This window comes from Syzygium oleosum, unplaced genomic scaffold (assembly GCF_021117445.2).
Source record: "Syzygium oleosum isolate NSW1041296 unplaced genomic scaffold, Sole_v2.1 Sole_v2.47, whole genome shotgun sequence".
NCBI lineage: Eukaryota > Viridiplantae > Streptophyta > Magnoliopsida > Myrtales > Myrtaceae > Syzygium > Syzygium oleosum.
The window spans coordinates 15,513-38,749 of record NW_026607531.1 but is presented as its reverse complement, the minus strand read 5'-3'; the positions used below and the strand labels follow the sequence as shown (position 1 = coordinate 38,749).

The 23,237-nt window shown below is 41.8% G+C and overlaps 1 protein-coding gene and 1 pseudogene across 1 annotated transcript; one reads left to right on the top strand and one right to left on the bottom strand.

The window, feature by feature from the left end:
• Window positions 1–17,624: 17,624 nt before the first annotated feature.
• Window positions 17,625–20,938, bottom strand: LOC130136611 (disease resistance protein RUN1-like; annotated as a pseudogene).
• A 445-nt stretch (window positions 20,939–21,383) lies between these two features.
• Window positions 21,384–22,789, top strand: LOC130136610 (disease resistance protein RPV1-like). Its single transcript, XM_056306716.1, has 2 exons — window positions 21,384–21,879; window positions 22,579–22,789. Exons 1-2 carry the CDS (start codon window positions 21,440–21,442, stop codon window positions 22,787–22,789), a joined length of 651 nt encoding a protein of 216 aa, XP_056162691.1. The 5' UTR covers window positions 21,384–21,439.
• Window positions 22,790–23,237: the final 448 nt, after the last annotated feature.

The following is a 23,237-nucleotide window of genomic DNA, read 5'->3' as shown; positions in this document are numbered from 1 at the left end:
CCCGCGCGCCGGCCAGGTGAAAAATATTTTCCGAAACTTTTTCATATTGGTCGCGAACACCGGAAAATTATGTTCCGGAAAAACATTTTCCAGGAAAATGACTTTCGGGAAAATATTTTCCAAAAGGAGAATATTTTCCACCAAACGAACGGAGCCTAAGTGTATTGAAGAAAATGTTTGAATGGAGAAATGTCGGCTGGTATCGGTAAAAGTGAATGGCTTTGACATCTAAAATTGCAAGGGAGAAACGGTTGGACTTCTAAGCCATGGAATATCCTAATTCTGAAAGCCATCTAACGGCCAAACTGAGATTGGGAGCAAGTCGTACCAAGAGTTAGGGATTATCATTTCAAAAAGAATATTTGCGACACTCTCAAATTAGGAAAATGACATAAATGGTCTTGAACTTTGGTCGAAAATGCAATGTGGTCCCTAAACTTTTAATTTATTCAATGTGATTCTGAACTTTTGGTAAATGTTCAATTTAGTCCTCGACTATATAAAAATGTCAATGTCGTCCCCGATCTTGAATTAATGGAAAGACAACATTGAACATTTTCATTTAATTCAGGGACTATATTGAATGTGTACTAAAAGTTCAGGGACTACATTGAACAAATTAAAAGTTTAGGAACCACATTGCACATTGGCTAAAGTTCATGGAACACATTGAACAATTAAAAGTTGAGGGACCACATTGTAGGGAAAATTGTCCAAAAAGTCCTAAACCTATTGCAATTTAGTCCTAAACCTTTTAAGTTTGCCAATTTAGTCCTAAACATTTTCACTTCTTGCCAGTTGAGTCCATCCGGCCAACGCTGACGTGACAATTTTTAAATATTTTTTCGAATTTTTTAATATTTTTTTTGAAATTTTGAATTATTATTTTTCTTTATTTTATTTTCTTGCCCTTCTTCCCTCTAGCAGGTCCAGCGACCGGCCAGAGGGAAGAAGGGCAAGAAAAAAAAATAAAAAAAAGAAAAAAATATGTAAAAATTGTCATGTTAGTGTTGCCTAGATAGCTGGCACTGGCCGGCGGCCACGTCAGCGTCGGCCGGCTAAAGTTGGTCAGATGAACTCAATTGGCAAGAAGTGAAAAGGTTTAAGATTGAATTAGCAAACTTAAAAGGTTTATGATTGAATTGGCAACAATGTAATAGGTTTAGAACGTTTTAGACAATTTTCCCCCACATTGCATATTAGACCAAAGTTCAGGGACCATCTATGTTATTATCCCAAAAATTGTTTGACGCGGGTTCTATTCATATGAAAGCTACGGTTATGGTACTTTTCCAAGAACTGTAAGTTGAAAATTTATACAAGGGCATTCTATTTTTCATATAAAACATTTCATAGACAAAATTAGCTAGATGTATTCATTGCCAAATTCATGCTAATTAACTAATTTGTTTAATATTCTTCTAGTAAAATAAAGAAAAGTCTTATTATAATGGACTTAGAATCAAGATCTCCATGTCCATGCCACACATGGGAAGCTTAGTTCTGTCTTTATGTGATATACTAATTTATCTGTTTTTCAAACTTTTAGTTAAATAAAAATATTTGAACATCGAATTGTCTTTAAAGCACAATATATCAATTAAAATGAATCCACTTCTAATTAGAAGAATGTTACTTAATTTAGCTAAAACATTTTATCTTAAAATCTGATTTTCCTTAGAGCCCAAGCAGCACGCACAGGCATGTAAATGGTTCGAATAAAAGGCTTCTGGCTTAAATTATCCTTTTAATTTGTTGGACGAGATGACTCGAACCGATCCAACCCAATCCAAGTAACATGATTCAAAGCCTCCAAGAGGACATGAACTGGGGAGATACCACCAGACCAACATGATCTTGGCTTGGTTCGTCTGTAAGTACTAGGGCAATCTTGTAAGGTGTCTTGCCTAATGTTGCAAAGTGGTGGCTTTCAAAAGCGCCTGTATTGTTTACCTAATCTTTGACCCAGACTTATTTCGGTCATTTTAAAACATTTTTCTTAGGTAGTGGTCTTTTTTTAAATATTTGTCTTTTTTTATGACCAGTGGTCATCTTGGTCAATTCATAAAACGATAGACCCCTTCTCTGACATAGACTTCTTTTGGTCTATTAAAATATTTTTTCGTCGGTATTTGTTTTTGTTAACTGTCATGTAGCGCAGCTCATATATAATATGAAATTGTCAATCATTGGAAGCCATCTTATAAGATAATCATTCTTGGCTTATTTATAGAGTTAATTTAACGAAAATCCCCAAACTGATACACATATGATAAATTTACCCAAAACTAATTTTTTGACTATCAAAAGCCTCAAATCGGTACACTTGTGATAAATTTATCTTCCGTTAATTTCCGTTAAATTTTACCATCAAATTACTGAGTTGAATGATATGTGATAGTTGGCGAATGTACTAGTATGAGGTTTTAGAATGGAGCTTTATCAATTTATGATTTTTCGTGATATTAAGCTAATTTAACGGAGGATAAATTTATCATATGTATATTAATTTGAGATTTTTTGTGATATTTATTTTATAAGCAATCATTGAGCAAATAGGGTCTTTTAAATCACAAGAAATCCTGGGATGTGGTTCGGTTGGAGATGACAAAGTCAACACGGTAGGCGTGGCTTTTTATGTAGGACAAGTTCCACCAGATTTGCTGATTTGGCGCAGACGTATGCAGCTCTTATTCCTAAACAATCTATAGGCCATTACAGATCAATTAAGGTGCGCATAGCAACGATTCTGTATTCAAAAATCGATTCTATTTATAAATAATTTTTTTGATTTTGTGTCCGGAACTGATTACGAGCATTTGAAGGCTTTGTTAACAGACCCAAAATTTCCATTCCCAAATAGAAAAAGAAAATGTATTTGATAACTAAGCAAAATTTCTTTTTATTAATAATATTTTAATAATATTTTTAAATAATTTAATATTTCTTTCTTTCTTTTTTCTTTTTTTCTTTTCTTTTTTTCTTCTCCTCCTTCTTGGCCATGGCACAGTTTGCCGACCACGGCCGGCGACTAGCCACGGCCGGCGACTAGCCATGGGCTAGAGTGGCAAGGGTCGCCCTTGCCTGATAGCCTTTTCCAACCCTCGTTCGAGTCGGCGTGGGCCGCCCTCGAGGCTTGCGGCCTGGGCGAGGGCTGTCCAGGTTGGATCTGGTGATGGTTGGATTTTCGCCATTGCCCTCGCTTAGATCCAGCGAGGGTGGCCCTTGCCTGGTCGTAAGCCTTTGAGGGTGGCCCTGCGTCGGCTCGAGCGAGGGCCGGAAAAGGCCGGCGAGGATCTAGCCCTCGCCCCGTGGCCGACGAGGGGCCGCGCCGGCCCTTGCCTCGTGTCGTCGGTGGCTGGCCAAGCAAAAAGAATGAAGAAGAACAGAAGAACGGGAAAGAAGAAGAAGAAGAAAAAAAATTCTTTTTCAATTCTCGATTCTTATTCCCGAATCAAGAAGCTACCTTTTTTGCTTCTTGATTGTTCCAAAACTGATTTTGGGAATAATTTTTGTAAATTTGTGCTTGGGAACAAAAAGTTTACCAAACGGATTTCTATTTCAAAACTGATTCTATGAACAAAAGAACAGAAATTTTTACTATTTGGTAAGTTGCCAAACGGGCCCTTAGTGTGTGTAATGTGTTGCAAAAGATCATCTCCAAGGTGCTGGTAAACCTCATTGAACTGAGGGCAAGTGGCTTAGTTCGGGATGAGGATGGAAGGGGCGGTTCACTGGCTATTCGTTGAATAGAGAAGCCAGTAATATTATAATATCCCGTGCAATACACGAGATACAATGATATAAATAAATTATAATTTTTCACATCTTTTAAATATACGTAAAACATATGAAGGATAAATAATTAAGATACAAGTTCCAATTAAAGTCAATATTAGTTGTTTTTATCCAATTTTATATCAGTCTAAAGCAATAAAAAGAATATTAAACTGAGCAATTGAAAATCAAATTGCTTAGATTAAATGAATAAATCCAACTTATATTATTTTGCACTTGAAATAATTAAAAATACTTAATTGTTCAGATTTTCTTTTGAAAATCCGATAGGTATAAAAAAAAAATACAGTCCTAAAAATCTCATTATAGAAGGTTTAAGAAGTCGAAAAAAGTCGGCATATTAATTTTGTTGTAGATATTCCATTGATAATAAGAATCATTAAGGACATTGCGTTTTAGGTTTTGAAAATAAAGTACACTAAACTCTTGTTAATTAGATTGACCATAATACTACTGTGAGGAAGTTAGTTTCTTTTCAATTGTGCGTGTGAACTCAATATTTCGTGGGAGATATCTTTTGATTGACACACGTATGCTGACTTATAAGTAGATCATTACATGTATAGTTCTCATATTTAGTTAAATTAAATTAATTATAAAGAGAACCAAGTAATAACCACTTCCATTTGGTAGTTTAGGTGAGACAACAATTATAGACATATTATACCTTTGACGAATTTTTGTTGAGCGGTCAAATGGATAATCAAGATTTTAATTTTTATTTGCCTTACGCCCCCGCCCCCCGGGCCGCGGTGCCGTTCGCTTTATTATATGGATTTGATTTGTCTTTTCATAATCTTAACGTGGATTACTCCTACTCAGTGAGCAATCTTTTGCGGTCAAATATCTGATATTCGAAAATCATAAATTTGTGTCAATTTGATAGTAATCGACTTCGTCAAATTGGAGAATAGAATCCAATGGCAGTGCTTATGCGATGAGTAGACTATAGAGGATCGAGAAAGGAGCCAAAGCTCATTCTGACAATGTTGAAGTTGTCTTGGAGAGCAATTAAATAATAAGAATATGTTTGTTTTGAGGGAATTTTATGATAAAGAAAAATATTTTTTCGGAAATATTTTTTTCGGGAAAATGTTTTCCACTTTTTAGATCGTAGAAATCATTTTCCCAATTTTAAGCATATATATTATCTTTGATGTAAATGATTTTCCGCTGACCGATTACTTTTCAAAGAATCAAATACATGAAAATTTAGAAAACTAATTTGCGCAAAATTTTTCACTCAAATAAACACACCCCTAAATATGTGAGTATTATGGCCAAGAATAAGAGAGAAGAATGTACATTGAAAATCCAGAATAGAAGCGAAAATCCGAATTCGTTTGTGCCTCGAATAGCCCTTATTGCGGGAGGATCGCTTGACATACTCTTATAGAGACATGAGCGCTAACTTCCTCTACACTGTGCCGCGACCTCCCCGAACCGGTCCCGCCACCTAAGGGATTAGGCTAATGGATTACTAAGTTAAACCTAGCTCGAGCTCTCCCAAGCCCATACCAATTCGCGACTTGAGTTTAAGTTGTTAACATGCAAATCAATTTCATCTAGGAGTCGCCACTAATCGATTTTTGGTGGGTCGATTAGACACCCAAGTAAAGCACGGGAGAAATGCTTACTTCTACGAACCGTAGATTCAATGGTACGGGGACTTGATTACACTAATTGACTAATTAGTGCCCTTTCGGTACCTAATCTTGTTCAATTTCACCACCTAACGTGTTCACACTAATCGGGAGTCTAAAAATTCATTCCTAACCAAGCTAAGGAGGCAACAATCACTACATGAACCTAACACGCGTAATCAATCACATGCAAGGTTAAATTAAACGCACAATTCAAGTGTGTGAACCAAGCAACGTGTGGCCGAATATGGCACTAATCACACAATAGGGCCAAAAAATCAAATCCAAAGTCCAAATATATTTTCTGGTTTTCGAAATTTTTTTAAATTTTTTTTTTTGAATTTTTGAATTTTTTTAAATTTAATTAAAATTTTAAAAAAAGATTTTAAAATTTTCGATTTTTTATAAATAAAATAACATAAAACAGACCGGGTCGGATCTCCACATCCGACCCGGATAAAAAAAAATAAAAAAAAATTAAAGTTTTTTTTTTAAAAAATTAAATATTAAAATAAAAAAAATATTAAAAATAATATAAACGGATCCGGTTCGGATCTCCACATCCGACCCGGACCGGGACTGACCCGGGCGCGCATGCCCATGTCCACGACCAGACCGAGTTCATTTGTTGAGCCCGGTCCGACAAATTTAAAAGAAAGAAAAGGGTCCAGCCCGAAATTTTATTTAGAAAAACAATAAAGGCCCAAAGCCCACTGGAAATAAAAAGACAAAACAAGACAATTTAGCCCAAATTCCAATTTCGGCCCACCCGCTAGAAAGGCCCAAGACCTAATGAAACCCACTCTAATTCTCGAAATAAAAAAAAGGCCCAAAACCTAATAAAAACCTAATACCAAGCCTAACACCCACAAACCCTACCCGGTTGTGACCCTACGAACCCGACTCCGGTCCACGGCCAATGACCCGACTCGCCCAAAACCCTAGTGCCCGCAACCCGATTCCCGACCCGACTCGGCTCGACGGCCGCCGCTCATCCCGACGCGTGGAGCGAATGCTCTGCCTTCATGGCCGAGACCTTCCGCCGCCGCTGCGCACGCCACCCCGACGAGGAGTGGCGAGTTCTTCGCCCGCAATGGCTGTCCGGGATCGCCGCCACGAGCCGCTTCCTTCCGCCGCCACCGCGGCGACCGCGATCAAACCGAACCACCGAGCCCCGACGAGGGGATGGCCGCCACGAACTGCCGAGCCCCGACGAGGACCGCCAAAACGAGCTCCCCGCTCGTGAGCGTCGCCTCTTGCGGACCTTCATCGTTCGCCGACGACAAGCCACTCGGCCGGTCGATCGCAAGGAGGCGATCGATCTCCCGCCCGGGTTCGAGAATGCATCACGTACAGAGGAAAACAACGCATGATCTCACTCCAGCAAACATCAAATGTACTCGGAGCGCGCGAACAAACGGGAAATTTCGACTCGATCGAGGCTCGAAACTGGCCAAAATCATCAACACAAGACAAGATACGTACAAGCAGCCCGAGGTGTCACCGGGCCGAATCCTCATGAGCCGGACGGCCGCGAGCTCCGGCCAAAGGGAACCCGAGAACAGTAAGCAAAAGCGGGAGGGTGCCGTGCCGTAGCGCTCCCTATCCGACTGGGGGTGCGAACGACGGCGAAACTTGATGGACGGACTACGTCCTGTCGCTCGCACGCCCCTAAGCCGAATCCCTGAAATTACCCGAATCAAACCGAACAAGAAAACCCGACGAAGCTCGGAGTCGGGACTACCACGACAATTGCTCTGAGCTTTCACGGCCATGCAGTTGCAGATCACGGTCATCGATGGAGCCCGCTGGGCTCGGATCTCTCTCGCCAACGCTCTCGCCTCACTCTCTCCCTCGGATCTCTCCCGGTTTCTCTCTCTCCCATGTCTCCTTCCGGACCCCCTTAGCTTTAAGGACAATGCCAATCGCGCTGGCCGCCAATAGGCGCGCATGGCCCCTCGCACCGCCAAACGCAACGGCCGGGCTGCCTCCCGACCCGAAGATCGCGTGGCGTCCCCGCGCCCCCTCCGGTCTCTCGTTCTCTCGTGGCGTTCACACGCATTGTTCCTCCCCGCTACACTTGAAACGTTGACCGGGAGGGGAGCCGAAAGCTATGCTTGGCCGGCCGCGTGGGAAATGGGCGGCCCGCCGAAAATGGAAAGGGAACACGGGCCGCGTGCGCAAAAAGAAAAACAAGGAAAAAGAATGGGTCGACGAACCCTACCGAAAATCTTTTTTTTTTTTTTTTTAATGAATATGTCCTAATAGGCCATATTAATGCAAATGTGCCTAATGTCTATATGCCATGGAATTTAATAAAAGTATTTTTGGCTTAGGGGTTAAAATTAAACCCTAATTTTTATGCGATAAAACCTTAAATGATTTGGGCAAAAATTTAGGTGTCAACAATCGCCCTCTTTGAAGGGAGCTCAAGAGGTTCCTTTCAAAGATAAGACACGCCTAAATTTTGTTGACAGAGGGCACGGGATGATGCAATGCAAGGAAGAAGAGAAAATAAAATAAGATCTAAATAAACGAAAAGCATAGTTTAAAGAAAAATGTAGTTTAAGGTTGGATCACAAACCTTTTTAGGAAAACGTGGTTTAAGGTTGGACCACAAACCTTTTGAAAGAGTGGTTTAAGGTTGGACCACAAACCTTCGGAAACGTGGTTTAAGGTTGGACCACAAACCTCTTGGAAAGCGTGGTTTAAGGTTGTACCACAACCTTTGGAAGCGTGGTTTAAGGTTGGACCACAAACCTTTTGGAAAAAACGTGGTTTAAGGTTGGACCACAAACCTTTGAAAAATGTGGTTTAAGGTTGGACCACTCCACAACCTTTGAAAAACGTGATTTAAGCCTTGACCACAAACTTTGGAAGCGTGGTTTAGATTGGACCACAAACCTTTTGGAAAAACGTACCTAGGTGTACATACACTGTAGGTCGATCGGATTGTCTAAAGGCTCTCCATCAGCGGGCTTGAAAAGACTCAAAGAATGAGCACTGGGTTCCTTGTCCGAGGACTTGATGGATTGCCAGGTGGATCCTCACCAATAGTGCTTGAAAAGACTCAATGAATGAACACTCGGGACTCTTCACCCGAGGATTTGATGGATTGTCGGTGGGTTTCGCTTAGTAGGGTTTGAAAAGACTCAAAGAATGAGCATACGGGGTTCCTCACTCTGAGGATTTGATAGATTGCGCCTAAGTTTCTCACGAAGGACTTGAGAGTGCCTAAGTTTCTCAAAAGGATTTGACATAAGGAGCATGGCTCGGAGGCATAGCTGTGAAGGCCTCATTTTTCTTTTTTTTTTTCTTAATTTTTAAAGAGGGTAAAAATACTTACCCGATGTTTACAAGAGAAATAAAGGAAACTCCGGCCGCAAAAGCTCGACCGTGTAAGGAGAAGACTGCGGGTTGCGAAAGCCCGCCAGTCGAAGGGGTGCTCAGTGCGAAAACTCACGTCATGAAGAAAAGACTGCGGACTCGAAAGCTCGCTGTGTCAATAGGTTGCTCGGGCTGCAAAAGCTCACCGTGCAAAGAAAAAGACTCTAGGCACGCGAAAGCTCGCCAGATCAATCAGAGTGCTCCAGGGTTGCAAAAGCTCAACGTGCAATTCCGAGGAGTACGTAAACCTATCAATCAAGAAGATTCCGAAATGGCCACTTTTGCACATCTAACGGAATATGTTATAACGTATGCCCCGGTAGGGAAAGCATAGTGGCGAGATTGATATCATTCGGACGCCATGAAGGACACGATCAAAGGAATAGTATCATGGACAAAGTGTTGATTGCATGAGCAAATCGAACTAGTTTCAAACATTTAGCATCATTCAATATCACAAAATTGCCATTGGGTTGGGAAATGTCATTAATCATCAAATTCTCTTAGGAGATAAACCTTTGTCGAAAAGACCTTGGCTCATGGAAAGGGTTAGTTAAATATACCAAACAAGAGTTCACTTTAGTCGAAAGGGCTTCTTGCAAGCTCTCGAGAAGGTTGTTTACTCCCATCCATTGATGCGGGAAATAGGCATGTTCTCTCTATATACCTCACACTATCGATTGTCAAAGGCTTCAGAAACATTCGCAATAAGTATGCACCGAGCAATCCAAGAGGTCTTTTAAGGATCTGTAATGCAGTTTGGTCATGATTTCAACAAAGGATAAGCATTATCGGCTAAGAAATGAAATAATTGTGGATCAAGATCTCACTTGGTTTACAAATCAAGAAACCTTAAGATGAGATAAGATAACCTTGCTCCCCACTTCTTCACTGACTTCTTTGTAAAGTCCTTATTTTCGCTTGAATCATCCAAATTAGAAGAGACTTTGGGAAATGGTTGTAATATTAGTTCGGTGAAAGTCTCGAAAGGCTCAGAAATTCTCAAATGGGATTTAGGAGTTGGTGATTACCATGGCATCATTACCATCATCCAATCTTTTTGAAGGCACTCGACTTTTGAAATCCAACTTGTCTCGAAAGTCCATTGACTAATCATTTTAATGTAAGAGCTTTACTCTTTTCTCTAATGACTTTTGCATTGCAATGATTTTTTTCTTTGCAAGCATTTTGCTTTTGACATTCCCCCCTCTTTTTTTTTTGAGAATTTTTCTCTTGATGCAACTTTTTTCTCTCTTTTTAATGGGCATTGGCCTTGCTTTTACTAGGCACACCTGCTTTTTCATGCCCCTAGTTTTCATTTGACTTTTGCTCTTTTGATTTTTTTTTTTAAACTTTTAGGACTTTCGAGATGTTTTTCACATTGTCTCACGAGTATCCATTGTCTTGATAAATCACATGCTTTGTCCCAATATAGGGAGATAATCACCACTTGGGCTTTAGAAATGAATATTTAGGCTCAAGCTTGGCCGAACAAAGGGTATGAGTGTTTGGGTAGAGAAATGAATGCTCTTCTTCATTTTGGGATGTTTCGAGCTTCCACAAGAATTCACCGGAAGTTACCACAAAAAGATTGATACTAAAGTGAGAGCAAAGAAATCTTTCTCATCTTTTCACCAAATGATGTTAACCAAAATCTCCAAATTTGCCCCAATTGTGGGGTGGTTCTTGACAGGGTATTTTGAGAATTCTTCACATTTAAAGGCTCAAATGGGCTTAACTATGATCACTTTGTAGTGTATAGGATATAAGAAGGAAATGCCTCTTTTCATTTCGATCCGTATACTATTCGCGAATGAATCTCTAGATCCTTAAACAACACGAGTTTTCCCTTTTTCGCTCCTCTCAAAGTGTTTACTGGGGCGTGTTTGGGAATGGTTTGTCTTTCCTCATCTTAAGTGTTTCTCACTTGGCATAATTAACATCTCCTTTCACTTCATTGAGATCATCATGAATTGATCAATCTCCACAGAATTTTGATTCAAAATGAATGATCCGCCAAGCATCAAGGCAATTTTTGGATAAAGACGATATTCAAAATTTTCGTGAAAAGTTTGCTTTGACAATTCTACTTTTGTGCTCTTTTCTCAAATACATCGAAACTCCCCATTTTTCGTGAAGAAAATTTTCATTTGATTTTCATTTGAATTTTGGAGGAAGGGTACTTCACCTCATGTATGGCGACTTGGTAACCTTCGTAAAGAATAAGAAAGAATGTGTTAGTTAAAGACCCTTTAGGGATTGGAAAGTTGGGAACGATACAACATTACCCCTCGTTTGCATTTGTCCTTCGTGTCTTTAATGCTTCCTATCAAAGGAAAAGAGAATCATGTGAAGAATTGTATTAAAATGACATGGTTGAAACGATACAATTTACCCTTTATTTGAATTCAGCCTTCTTGGGTATTTGACAACGCCCCTTCATGCGCTTTTGTTAACATTTCCTAAATGAATGATTTGGCCTCATCGTGTTTCTTTTGTTGGAGATGTTGCTCATGTGGTCAATGCGCGCCCTTTTGTGCTTGAATCGAATGACTCCGCTTTATCATGCATCATGGATGAGGGGTTATCGCCTTTCAAAGGACTGCCACTGTATATCTCCCTGCAAAAGAAATAGAATATGTTATCTCCATTCTCGATTGAACTTAATTTAGGAACGATATATCCTTTTGTGCTAAGTTGGATGGTTTTGTCACGATTTGTTGACGGAGGCGTTGCCCCTATGATCGACATACACTCCCCTTCAATGTGTGTTGCCTCATCATGCTTTCTTGGAAGAAGTTGTTGTCGCCGTGGTCAAACACATTATTTCATTTGGCACAATGAGAGATGGCACAAGTCATTTCCGTTTTTCAGCTTGGACTAATTTGGGAACGATATACACCCTTTTCTTTTGGGATGGCGCATTTATGGACTAAGTTGTCCTCTTCATGCAATCCCGTCGATTCCCGGGAATTTTCCTTACATCAACTCTTTTTGTCCTCACGAATTCCGCACAAGGAGGAACAAGTCATTCTTTAAATAAATCGAATTTAACTTGGAACGATTATGTACCTTTTACTCGGGGCACCATTTGATGGTTGATTCTTGCTCTGTGTACATCCATGCCTTGAAGGATCATTTCGCGAACCACCAATAATCATCTCCACGTTGGATTAAATGCCGAGAAGCTATTTGAAGGCGCAAAAATTGCGTGTCTACTAATGCTCGGCAATTCCAAATGGATCATAGCTCATTCCTCTTCTTGTCTTTTGACAATATCGTTTTGGATAGTCCGCATCCATATATGTGGACCCGTCAAAGAGCTTCCCATGAGTTATAGATGTCACTAACCCGTGAAGTAGCCTTGGTGCCGAGGAATCTTTGCACATTTCTTCTTTTGAGAATGTTGTCAAATTGATGTGAGATTCTCCAAGATGAGAAATTTCTGTGGACTCAGCTCACGAGAACAATAGGATTACTTGGAAGCACAAATTTTAAGAGCATTTCTTCATCCACGTTGACGATTGAAGAAAGAAGTGGATTCACAAATGTGACCCTAAGGTCAAATTTCAAATTTAGGAATGTTCGGATGTCATCCCTCCTCAGTCTCATTTCCGAAAATGGTGAAGCGTAAAGGTTAGTGGATTCTTGAAATGGAGCTCTTTATGAACACTAGGGTATCATCGTCTATGCCAAGAGCCGCAAGTCCTTTCATCCTTCATCGGTGGGAGACTAGCCTCTTCCATATTGCCTCAAAGCAAGCATGAGAGATCGTGATGATCTCTCTACCCTCGAATTACTGGAAATATAATCAAGTAAAAGTGGTCTTCACTTGTGCTCGGGGATCCTATCAGGCACAATGTCGTGGTGCGTATCGAGACCTTCATGCCCGAGAAGCCTTCTTCTAATGTCCACGATTGCTAGTAGCGGAAAGTTTCCTGTTTACAATGTCCAGAGAGACCTCAACAATGAAAATTATTCCTCCAATCTCGTGGTTCTTTGCAACAAAATGAGAAACTTTCTAATGAAACCATCGTGGAATCTCACTCCTGGCCGATATTCAAGCAAAGCAAGCTCAAGCGAAAGTGGGAGGCGACATATAATGAGATAAATTGAGTTTTTTTTTAGAAGTACAAGGCTCCTCAGACTTGGATGAAAGCTGGAAAAATCATTACGACCCAAATCCAAAATCCCGCAAGGAGGCAATCCTTTCAAAATTATCGGGGGATTCTTCCCAAAATCCCCAAGCATGAGCACCCATTTCCTAAAGCCTTAGTTGCTTTGAATCCGTGTTCGCCTCTATTCCAGCTTTAAAATCTCAAGGATACGAAAGCAGACTTCATCATGCAAATGTATGCATGAATCAAACGCCAATCCAATGTGTGTTCCAAGAGATTACTTATGGAGTTTGAGAAGACGGGCAGGTATACTTTAAAACTTCAAGAAATTATGTCTTCTAGGCACATGCTAATTTGTACTCTCTATGACGCAATTCCTTTGATGCTCACGCCTTGCTGCATGTGCCTCGAGTTCAAAGGGCCTGACTTGGCTTTAGAGGAAAGTGAATGCCAATCTCAAACAACCCTTTCATTTTACCTGTTTTCATGAAGAAAATGGAAAACAAGTCAATTGCTGCATGAGAAGTTCTTATTGGAACGACCACATTTTACCATCCCCAGATGTTTCTCCCGAGTCTCCGTGGAAACTCAATCCATATGGGTGGATTCATGGCAAGATCTCCAATTGGACCCAAGGCAAAAGTTACTTATGACCTTGAATTTGAGTTGCATGATTTACAAAAACATTCAATTGGGTTCACAATCAATGCCCAAAACGCGAAACATGATTCCTACTAAGAATAAAGACGATGACAAAGTACAAAAAAACTCTTGCATAGAAGAGTGCAAATCTCGTCCCTAGCTTCTAAGTCCACTTCTTGGCGTGATCGAGCGAGAAGATTCCAAAGAAGGGCCGTTGCGTATAACCTTCAAAAGGAAGACAATGTTAGTACGTGAATGAAAAAAGTGATCTCTCAAGGAAGCCGCCTCTTATAACGAAAGCAAGGCGACGATACGTGCCCATGATCCCTATTTGCGAGGATTTGGTATTTCGCCAAGGTTTCGTAGTAAGAGGAGACATCATTAAAAGATCAAATCGTGGCTATCAATCGAATGCCCATTCTATTTCAAAAGTTTAATGTGCAAGATGTGGCATCAATTGTGAAAAAGCTGATTTGTGATTTCGGATTTTTGGAAAGACGGGACAATTCATAAAATGTGATTTGAATTCCAATTCCGGAATGTGAACAAGAAATAATTTTGTTGAAAATGTGATTTCAATTTTATGCCCCAAAATACAATCTTGACTTGGAAGAATTTCTATACAACCGTGATTTTAAACCCATCATTGAAAATTTAGACAAGATCATCCGTTTTATGTAGGGCCAAATCGTAGAGATGTTTGAGTTTCATGCTCCGGGCTCACCTGTCAAGAGTGATTGCCCGAAATTTTCAATTATGAGCTTAGATCACCTAGGGCATTCGCTTGATTTCCACGAATTTCAAAAATGAAAGTTTCAACCAAAAAGTAAGCAAGTAAAGAGAGAAATCATACTTACAAAGGATGGCAAACTTTTAATCACATAAACATGCGAATGTAATGTGCGGCTCGACTTCTACTCTAGATGGCTTAACAAATTGGAGTTACGAGAGTGGGATGACTAGTCGCGCCTCGCGTACTAAGCCAAGTCCTCGTGACTCCGGCTCGATCAAGAATGATACCCGATGCGACGCGCCTCGCGGGCAAAGGTAAGCATTCTTGACACCAAGAAAGAAGCTTTCGGGATTGAGTTGTGCAACCTCTACTATGCGGCCTCGCTGGCCGAAGTCGTATCCAACTCAATACCATCCTAAACATTCCTAGTGCAGCAAGTCAAAAGATGGTTGTGTGTGCAAATAGTGTAGTGCTAAAAATTTAAAGCATGCACAATAACGGTTTATACACAAAGAATACTTCAAGCATCCGAAAAAATAAACATTCATTCCCCAAATCCCAAACACACTGCAAAATAAGGGGTCAATGGCGAAAACATTCACGTTAGGGATGTATTTGAACAAGATAAACGGCCTAAGTCCTCTAAAAATTCCCCGTAGTCCGCCGCTGCCACGTCGCGACCTCCCGAACCGGTCCCGCCACCTAAGGGATTAGGCTAATGGATTACTAAGTTAAACCTAGCTCGAGGCTCTCCCAAGCTCATACCAATTCGCGACTTGAGTTTAAGTTGTTAACATGCAAATTAATTTCATCTAGGAGTCGCCACTAATCGATTTTTGGTGGGTCGATTAGACACCCAAGTAAAGCACGGGAGAAATGCTTTACTTCTACGAACCGAGAGATTCAATGGGTGCGGGGACTTGATTACACTAATTGACTAATTAGTGCCCTTCGGTACCTAATCTTGTTCAATTTCACCACCTAACGTGTTCACACTAATCGGGAGTCTAAAAAATTCATTCCTAACCAAGCTAAGGAGGCAACAATCACTACATGAACCTAACATGCGTAATCAATCACATGCAAGGTTAAATTAAACGCACAATTCAAGTGTGTGAACCAAGCAACGTGTGGTCGAATATGGCACTAATCACACAATAGGGCCAAAAAATCAAATCCAAAGTCCAAATATATTTTCTGGTTTTTCGAAATTTTTTTAAATTTTTTTTTGAATTTTTGAATTTTTTTGTAAATTTAATTAAAATTTTAAAAAAAGATTTTAAAATTTTTCGATTTTTTTATAAATAAAATAACATAAAACAGACCGGGTCGGATCTCCACATCCGACCCGGATAAAAAAATAAAAAAATTAAAGTTTTTTTTAAAAAATTAAATATTAAAATAAAAAAAAATATTAAAAATAATATAAAACGGATCCGGTCGGATCTCCACATCCGACCCGGACCGGACTGACCCGGCGCGCATGCCCATGTCCACGACCAGACCGGGTTCATTTGTTGAGCCCAGGTCCGACAAATTTAAAAAAAAAGAAAAGGGTCAGCCTGAAATTTTGTTTAGAAAAACAATAAAGCGCCCAAAGCCCCTTTGGAAATAAAAAAGACAAAACAAGACAATTTAGCCCAAATTCCAATTTCTGGCCCACCCGAAAGGCCCAAGACCTAATGAAACCCACTCTAATTCCGAAATAAAAAAGGCCCAAAACCTAATAAAAACCTAATACCAAGCCCAACACCCACAAAACCCTACTAGGTTGTGACCCACGAACCCGACCGGTCACCGGCCGCCATGCCAGACTCCGCCCAAACCCTAGTGCCCGTAACCCGATTCCCGACCTGAGCTCGCTCGAGCAGCCGGCTACGCTCCGACGTGGAGCGAATGCTCGGCCTTCATGGCCGAGACCTTCCACCGCTTGCCAGTGCGCATCGCCCACCCTGGGATGAGTGAGCGAAAGTTCTTCGCCGCGATGGTCGTCCTGGCCGCCGCCACGAGCCGGCTCCTTCAAGGCCGCCACCGCGGCGACCTAAGTGACTAAACCGAACCGATCGAGCCCCAGACGAGGGGATGGCCCGGCCACGACCTGGGCTGAGCCACCCGATTTAGGGACGCACAAACGAGCTCCCCGCTCGTGCGTCGCCCCCTCTTGCGGACCTTCATCGTTCGCCTGACGACAAGCCAGCTCGGTTGGATCGCAAAGGAGGCTGACCGATCTCCCGCCTGTTCGAGAAAATGCATCACGTACATGCAGGAAAACAACGCACAGATCTCACTCAGCAAAACATCAAACAAACTGAGCGCGCTGAAAACGGAAATTTCGGACTCGATCGAGGCTCGAAACGGGCCAAAATCGTCAACACAAGACAATACACGAACAAAGCGTGCCAGGGGGTCATGGCGGAATCACATGCGAGCCCGGACGGCGCGAGCTCCGGCCAAAGTGGAACCCGGTGAACAAGCAAAAACAGGGGAGGGTGCTGCTATGCGGGCACCCCTATCCGACTTGGGGGCGGCGAACGACGGCTGAACTTGATGGATCGGACTACGTCCGCCGCTTCGCACGCCCCAAGGCCCGAATCCTCGAAATTACCCTAATCAAACCGAACAAGAAAACCCGACGGCTTGGAGCCGGGACCCACTGCAAGAATCGTCGGAGCTTCGCACCGCGGCTTGAGGCGCGACGGTCATCGACGGAGCCCGCTTGGCCTCGAATTTCTCTCGCCAACGCCTCTCGGCCTCACTCTCTCCCTCGGATCTCTCTCGGTTCTCTCTCTCCCATGTCTCCTCCCGGACCCCCACGGCTTTAAGGACGCGACCAACGGCGCTGGCCACAATGACGGCGCAGCATGGCCCCCTGCCACCGCCCGGCCGCGGCGCCCGCTTCCCGACTCCCGAAGATCGCGCCGCGTCCCCCGCGCCCTCCAGTCTCTCGTTCTCCGTGGCGTTCGCCCTCGTTCCTCCAATACACTTTCGAAACGCGTTGACCTGGGAGGAGGCTATGAACAGTCTTGCGGGCCGGGCCGTGGGAAATGGGCCAGCCCGCGCTGAAAATGGAAAGGGGAACACGGGCAGCGCCGATAAAAGAAAAACAAGGAAAAAAGAATGGGCCGACGAACCCGGCTCGAAAATCTTTTTTTTTTTTAATGAATATGTCCTAATAGGCTATATTAATGCAAATGTGCCTAATGTCTATATGCCATGGAATTTAATAAAAGTATTTTTGGCTTAGGGGTTAAAATTAAATCCCTAATTTTTATGCGATAAAACCTCAAATGATTTGGGCAAAATTTAGGTGTCAACAACAAGCCAAACCACATCCACCGAAAGCTTTTTCTTCTGTCTGACCGCAACCTCGCTAGGTCTCTGACTCATCATCGGCATGCTGATGTGATGTCCGTCATCCTGGAACGTTGTCGTAGTCTCACATCCGTTGGTCCGATGCTGTGCTCCTTCAGTAGTTCCAGCTTTCGAGATGCGAGCACTGCCATCTAGTCCGTGGTTTGGGAGATAAGAGCTGACCATCCGTCCCAATCACCTGAGAAATATCAGTATTTTCTCGAAGTAAGACCCGCAAAGAGGATAATCCCGTAATGTCACATTCCCCCGTCAAACTTCTGCAGCCCGAGAAATCTATCTCTTCTAACCTCTCTAGATTCTTAATGCCTCCGGGAAATTCTGTTAAAAAGTGCGAGCCATCTTTAGTACTTTCAAGTTTCGCAAATCCTTGACAGAGGAAGGTAGTTGGTCGACTATTGCGTCAGAAAGATCCAGGACCTGCAGCTCCTTGAGGTCTCCGATGGAATCTGGCAGTTTCCACAAGCTCCCGCAGTTTCTCAGAGATAGGGTCTGAAGATTCTCCAGCGATCCGATAGAATCAGGGAGCTCACTGAGTTCAGTATTGTCCAATGCTAGGTACAAAGAGATTTTAAGTTGCCAATTGAACTGGATAAAGACAAGGATTTACAGTTGCAAGCACTCAGAATTTCGAGCTTCTCATATGAACCTTCCGGGAAATCAATGGCTTTAATGGAAGTTCCATCGATATAAAGCTCTTTCAAAGCTTTTAAGTAACCCATATCTTTTGGCAACTCTTGCACGAAGCTGCAGAACTTGATATTCAAAGAACGTAAATTCCTTAGCTCACTAATGGATCTATCAACACCCGGTAATGTAGAACAATGTTCAAAGTTTAGTCTCTCTAAGTTTACGGAAGCATGGAAAACTGGAGATTCAGCTAGCCAACCACAACCTTTTAGGATCAAAACTTTCAAGTTTTTGGCCTTCTGCAATACAAGAGAATATGAAAGCCTTGTTTACTACAAGCTATTATCAAACATGAGGAAAAAATGCAAATATATGTCTTCATACCTCCATAATTTGTCTCCAACACTGCCAACTTATGGAGGTACTCCAAGATAGATCAAGAATGACCAAGTTTGATAGATCTAAAGCAAGTAGAGTGGAGATATTGGGGCACCTTTTGCCATTCAAGCCACTTTAAGCACGGAAGGAAAAGATCTACTCTCTGCTCACATCCTTTGATAATATCATCGTCCATTTTAAGATACCGAAGCTTAGAGAAATAACAAAAAATATATGTTCAGGAAATGAACGGGATTTGTCAAATGTGGCACTAAGCATTTCAACCGCAGCGACCTGCCAATCGTGGAAAAATGGTAAAGGAGAAAGTGAAATAGAAGTGCATTCACAATCATCTCTGAGAATAGAATTAAGTAGTAAAAAAAGTACTTTAATTCAGACTATAAAAAGAGACTTCCTTGTCTTCAAAACTTACCTTCCTTTCATTCAATGCCAGTTCAATATCCTCCTGATTCCATAACCTGCTCCACTTGAAAGGTTTTCTTGGATTTTTTCCTTGACAATGTCCATCCCAAGGACTTTTAGCTGATTATGCATCCACAATTCATTATTTTCTCTGGTTTTTACCAAAGACATGTTATGAAGCTCGTCGATTCCTCTATAAGGATCATATTTACAAGCTTCCCACATGTAAGAGGGTATTGTCTTGTCCTTTCCCACGAAAAAACATGCTATATCAAGAAATATTTCTTGGGCATATTTATCTAAATCTTCATATCTTCTCTTCAGAATTCGTTTTACTTCCTCATTGTAAGGCTCTCGGTTCAATCTACCCAATGCCTCCTTCCAAAACTCTACGATCTTTCCATGCAAAAATGAACCAACAATCTCAATAACAAAAGGGATTCCTCCAGCAGCCAAACTAATGTCCCATGCCAAAGAGCAGAATTCCTCTTGAAGAGGTTTTCCTCTAAAAGCATATTTACAGAATAGTTGAAAAGCATGATCATTATTCATTTGCCTTAACTCGTATTTTCAACGAGGATGTCATCACAACTGTTAACAATACTGCTGCTTCCAAAGGTCACGGGCGCCTGATTATACTTGTCGACAAGATTGCTTCTCATAGAGATCACGATGATCCTGCTTCCTAGACCAAACCAACTTGGATCTCCGGCTAGTGAATTGATTTGTTTAAAATCACTCACGTCATCAAGGATAATGAGAACCCTCAGATTTCTAAATTTGTACTTGATAAATGTGGTACCTTCAGCAGAAGATCTGAGTGTACATCGTTTCTTTGGAGGTCACTAATTAAATCTTCTTGGAGAGATAGGAGTCTCCTTTCCTCATCCTTTCCATGGATATCATTAAGGAAGCTCCAACTCTCAAAGAGATGACGGATTTTATTGAAGACAATCTTGGCAAGAGTCGACTTACCGATCCCTGAAAGGCCCGACATTTCAACCACATGTTTTCCCCGTCAGCGCTTGCCCTTCAACCACTTGTCCATTTTCATAGTGAACACCAAGTTTTGTCATCATCTCTTGCACATGGTGATCCATCCCCACCAGATGTTCTGTCACATCTAACTCATCCTTCCTCAACAGCCAGCGGACTGTGGAAACGACCTCCTTTATAAGTTGATGATCCCTGTCAAATGGGAAAAGAAGGAAAGAGGAAGAGGTGAAAAGGAACGAATGGTCGGATAATGCACTCATTTGATTTCATACTAGATCACTGGTGTTGGAGAAATAGAAAAGCATCGAAATCTTGATTTCAAATTACCCGTGTTGGAATTTCTCCAATTCCCATCCTCGTTTTCCTGAAACACTCTGCAGAGCCTCCTTCCACTTGTTTATAGTCGCTGACTCCACCCCCTGGGCCGCATGGTTGCGAAATGACCGCTGGTAACTTTCCTGCTGTTTGCCGACGACTGAAGGGGTGACGTCGTAGAAAATGGGCATGATTGTCCGTTGACACTCCACCATTTTCTCTACCTCCTTCAGACAACTCTTACTGGAAGCGAAATCTTTGGAGAAAATGGGAATGCATATCTCCGACTGCCTGATGACTTGAAGATCTTTTCCATGATCTCTTCTCCGATCTCAATTCCTCACAGTCGACAAATGCATCAATCCCTGAATCAATGAGGCTTTGTGGAGACATCCAAGGAAGCCCCTCCGAACATCTCCTCCTCTGAAACTGAGAAAGACTTCATAGCGGGTAACGTTGGGCCATCTAGTAGATGGAAACCACGAGAGATTAGTGCAGACGTCCATAAGTGAGAGAAGCTCAAGAAAAAGCCAAAAGAACAAAACACAGATTCGCTCGGATCTAAGAAGCTTACAGAAGCTATGGGAATCTTGACTTGAGCACCCCAAAGGCTTGCCGTCACTTCTGACCGTTCATTTCTTATCCGGTCGATGAGGTTGTCCACTGTTCTTTATAACAATTACTTATATTTGACAAAACATGTACTAAAACAAGTAATATCTCATTCGTGATAAATAATTAGAGGAGGGGCAAGGCAAACCCGGACCGACACGGTTGACTTGATTATTCTTTACAAACCCAAGGTAGAATCCGCATGCAGAAAACGGAGAAGAGGCGGGAGAAGATGAAGCAGCAAGGCTCAATCAAGATTCTATAAAGTTAGAGTTTGAATCAAGTATGGCTGAATGCGGTGGCGATAATCGGGAAAAAGGCGAAGATGGAACGCGAGGCTGGAGCAAAGTGAACGGGAAAGGATCGACGATGAACTGGAGAGGCGGAATCAAGATATGATAAACTTAGAGGCTGAGTCAACGTATGATGTGTTCCTGAGTTCAGGAATCGATAGTTGTGCATTCGCCGATAGCCTCTATCACTGCTTGAAAGCCGACGGAATTCGTGTTTTCAGAGATGGTGAGCTTCCGCTATCCGTCTACAGCTCCAGGATCTACATACCTATCTTTTCTGTGAACTACCCTTTCAGCACTCGGTGCCTTGACGCACTCGAACTCATGGTAGAACACACTTCTAGATCAGGTGGGAAGAAAGAGATCCTACCCGTTCTCTACGATGTGGAGTGGTCTGATGTGAATATGGAAAAAAAATCACTCTACGGAGACGCCCTGGACTCGCACAGGTTGTGGTTTGGCGCTGAGAAAGTCGAGAAGTGGGAGAAGGCTCTTGCGGAGGCTGGTAAAGTCAAGGGATGGGAACGATGTTCATATAAAGGGTATGCTACATCTGTCTTATTCTCTTGTAGGTTTCTCTGGATTTCTTTGCTCAATCGACCGAGGTAGTATCGAGAATGTAAGAAAAGGAAACTCAACAACCTTTTCCCAGCCAAAAAGCAAATATTGGTCGACTCTGCTTTGGACTCTAAATTGTTTTTGTTCACTTTGCTTGGGTTTATAATCGTTACTGAGCCTGTTTCAAAGCTTTATGGATACAAAACTACAGAAAAAGAGGAAATTGTTCATGGGAATTAACGGGGTTAAAATTTTCAAGTCCCTCTTCTTTCTATTTCAGGCGAAATCCTTCTCTCGAATTGACCACGTTTACACAAATATCTCAGTTTGGCCCAGTGAACTATCTATAAAAGTTTAATTATTCATCCACATGTTCGTGTCATTCTGTAATTCAACCCGTGGTGGAGTGATATTTTTTACCCCAATGGTGAATGGTGACAGGATAATCCGATGGTCGGACTAAATTCTTTCTGCAATGGCATTATCCCACGATCATACAATTACAAAACATCAGTTTAGTATGTTTAATATACCTTTGCATCAGGTAAATCATGTTCTGCAGTTAAAGATCAGTGATCTTTTAGCACAACCAAATCGTTGTTTCATCATGTAGTGCGTTGGGTGGTATGTCCTCAGATCGGATCTGTTAATGGTTTGGAACTGAGATTTTTCTGCGGTGGCAGTGAAAGGGAACTTATCACAACAATTGTTGGAGAAATTTCGCCTAAGCTGAAGATAGAGCACAATTATGCGCCTGAAGATCTATCCACCAGTGCTGAGGCACTCAAAATCGATATAGAGCATGAAGATCTATTCACTGGTGCTGAGGCACTCAAAACTGATATAGAGCATGAAGATCTATTCACTGGTGCTGGACCACCAAAGCCAACATAGAGCATAAATATGCGCCTGAAGATCTATTCATCTGATGCTGAGTCACTCAAAATTGATATTGAGTTACTCAAAACTGATATAGAGCATGAAGATCTATTCACTGGTGCACGGACCACTCAAAGCCAACATAGAGCATAAATATGCGCCTGAAGATCTATTCACTGATGCTGAGTCACTCAAAACTGATATTGAGTCACTCAAAACTGATATAGAGCATGAGGTTCTATTCACTGGTGCTGGACCACTCAAAGCCAACATAGAGCATAAATATGCGCCTGAAGATCTATTCATCGGTGCTGAGCCACTCAAAACCGATATAGTGCATGAAGGTCTATTCACTGGTGCTGGTCCACTCAAAGCCAACATAGAGCATAGCTATGCAACTGAAGATCTATCCACCAGTGCTGGGCCACTCAAAACCGATATAGAGCATGAAGATCTATTCACT